The sequence below is a fragment of the Haplochromis burtoni genome, unplaced genomic scaffold, assembly GCF_018398535.1.
Source record: "Haplochromis burtoni strain Fernald_Lab_line unplaced genomic scaffold, NCSU_Asbu1 Contig_2045, whole genome shotgun sequence".
NCBI lineage: Eukaryota > Metazoa > Chordata > Actinopteri > Cichliformes > Cichlidae > Haplochromis > Haplochromis burtoni.
In genome coordinates, this window is record NW_024584406.1 from 6,428 (window position 1) to 8,978 (window position 2,551).

The following is a 2,551-nucleotide window of genomic DNA, read 5'->3' on the forward strand; positions in this document are numbered from 1 at the left end:
CGGTGGCGCCTGATCACCCAACCTGACATATAGACACAGACATACAGGCACACACAATACAAACATCCATTCCCACCCTCATGCTCTCATATGCACTTACTCCACACTCAACCAACGTGGAGACAGACATAAAGAGACGCTGTACACACGATCACACTCCCCAAGCATACTCTACAAACCGGGTCTAGGTACCCTTGCCCCTGGAGGGGGGAACTGCACCCAGACCCAGGTGGTGTTACCCTTCTGCGGTGGGGAGAAGCAGACCGCCCCGACTCCGCAGCAGCAGGGAGGCCCCACATTCCAGACGGCCAACTCCTCCTCCTAGCCCCCCACTCCAGCAGGCCGCAGAGAACGGGGGTGAGAGAAGACTCCAAACCTCCCTCCACCCGCTCATTGTAGTGTTGATGCATGTGTGGATCCTGTTTATTTCTAAATAAATAAAATGGTAAATGGCCTGTATTTGTATAGCGCTTTACTAGTCCCTAAGAACCCCAAAGCGCTTCACACAACCAGTCATCCACCCATTCACACACACATTCACACACTGGTTAACATTTCTATGTTAACTGAGGGGCGTACTACAAACCAAGCTCACGATAGCCAGGGTCTGTTTGTGTTAGCTGCCTCAAGAAAACCTTACCGGCTGTGCATATTTTCTGATGCAAAAGACCAATTTCCAATTATTAGCGGCACTTACAGCAATGTGACAAATACACAGGTTGTTTATGCAAATTGCATTTCTTCCTCAGAAAATCCATAATCACACTCAGAGCATATTGTCAAGAAAAGTGAAAATGTATCAATTTCAAACCACCACCTTTGTGACATTTAAAATTCAGACTCAACATGACTTGCTAAATTATAAATCCTGCTTCACAGTACAGCCCTCTGGTGACCATCAGTGTTTGCTCAAAGGAGGAGAATAACTGGCCAGTGTACTTTTTTTCCTTACTTGAATGTCAACATGTTTGCCTTGTCAGTGGAGTGTTGTTTGAACATGTCACCTAAAAGAAATGTTGCTGTATTTTTAATGCTGCATAAAGACACAAAGGCTGCTGATAGGATAACGATACAAAAGCATAATGACAAGTAACACAATGCGAGATCCCAACCAGACTAGCTCTCTCTCACGCACAGATTCCACTATAACATACAGGCCACTGTAATTTCCGATTATGTTACCCATGTATACTGAGATTGTTTTATATTAACAAACTCTAAAAATTTAGCTAAAAATAAAATAGAATTTAATTCACGTGGTAAGGACCCTACAATAAAATAAACAAAACCCCAACAATCAGAAGATGCCTTTTGGGCGTGCACTTAGCAACAGTGGGAAGGAAAAGCAGACTTTTAACAGGAAGACAGGGAGCCATCAGCCATGACCATTTTGGGGTCAAAATTACCATGACATTCACGCCCATGATAGGTGTATGGAAACTTCTAGGATGATCTTTTACTCAAACACTTTAAACATGGATCAGCGCTGGCGGAAACAAATCTTTATTTAGCCTTTATCCTACACATGACAATGTTTGAAATAATCTTAAATTTAACACATCTTTATTAAGAACATATTTTAATTTAAATTGTGGGTTTTTAAAGAAAAGATCAATATAGTGTACATCACTTTTTTCTTATAGTTTTACTAAAATATGACATCTTGTTCAATAAATACCTAACCTCTTCTTTTACTTTATGAATAAGTTGTAAAACTTATACGAAATGTTCATTTTTAGCGTTTTTTTTTTTTAACCAATTCATACTTTTTGGAAGATATTTTTCTATTTCTATTTTTTTTTAACGAAGGGGGGGAATTATTCCGTTTCAACGTGTTATATTCACGCGTCTGCACAGATGAGTCAAATACGCATGCGCCGACGGATTACTTAAATGCGACCAAAGCGACATTCACTGAAAAACGAAGAATCGCTGTTTGACTATTCTCGGGAGTTAACATACACACTTGTATTATCCAAATAGCTGTCTTTGGAGTGGTCCATCAGCTTTATTCCATTATTGCTACGTCATCAATGCGCACACCGAGTTTCGTGTTGGTGTTTACCTGTGCGTTACCAGGGTTTCTGCACGTGGCTATTATCTTTCCAGGTGAAAACTGTCCACTTGCCAGACTGTCCACTAACTGCAGCCCGAGGCCCCGGCTGGCTCCAGTAATCAGCACAGAGCCGCATTTTTTAAAATTCATAGCAGCACTCATGGCGGACTGTATATGTCCCTGTGCGCGAGCTCTTAGATAATCTGCAGGCGTCACGCGACTCCTCCAGCAGGGGGAAGGCTTGCTCTACTGGGGCTTGCGCTTCTTCTTCTTCGTCTAGTTTCATTAAATTGCCATCCTTGTAAGTTTCATTACTGCCTCCTTCTGGTTTTAGTTCTTCATTGCAGCCCACTGTTGTCACATAATTGCTGCTGTTACTTCAGTTGCTCTAAAAACTTAAATATGCAAAACGTCACGCATGGCTCCACTCTCTTCTCTGCCTACAGTTTTTGGACACTGGATATTTCTCTAAACCTGTAAGTTACTGTAATTATT

General features: G+C 41.7%; 1 protein-coding gene across 1 annotated transcript in view; it reads right to left on the reverse strand.

The window, feature by feature from the left end:
• Positions 1–2,299, reverse strand: part of si:dkey-12e7.4 (uncharacterized protein LOC558132 homolog) — an 8,629-nt gene extending 6,330 nt beyond the window's left edge. The window contains exon 1 of the mRNA XM_005952895.3: positions 2,066–2,299. Coding sequence (XP_005952957.1) covers positions 2,066–2,218 — 153 coding nt within the window. The 5' untranslated portion in view covers positions 2,219–2,299. The remainder of the gene's footprint in view (positions 1–2,065) is intronic.
• Between the last annotated feature and the right edge of the window lie 252 nt (positions 2,300–2,551).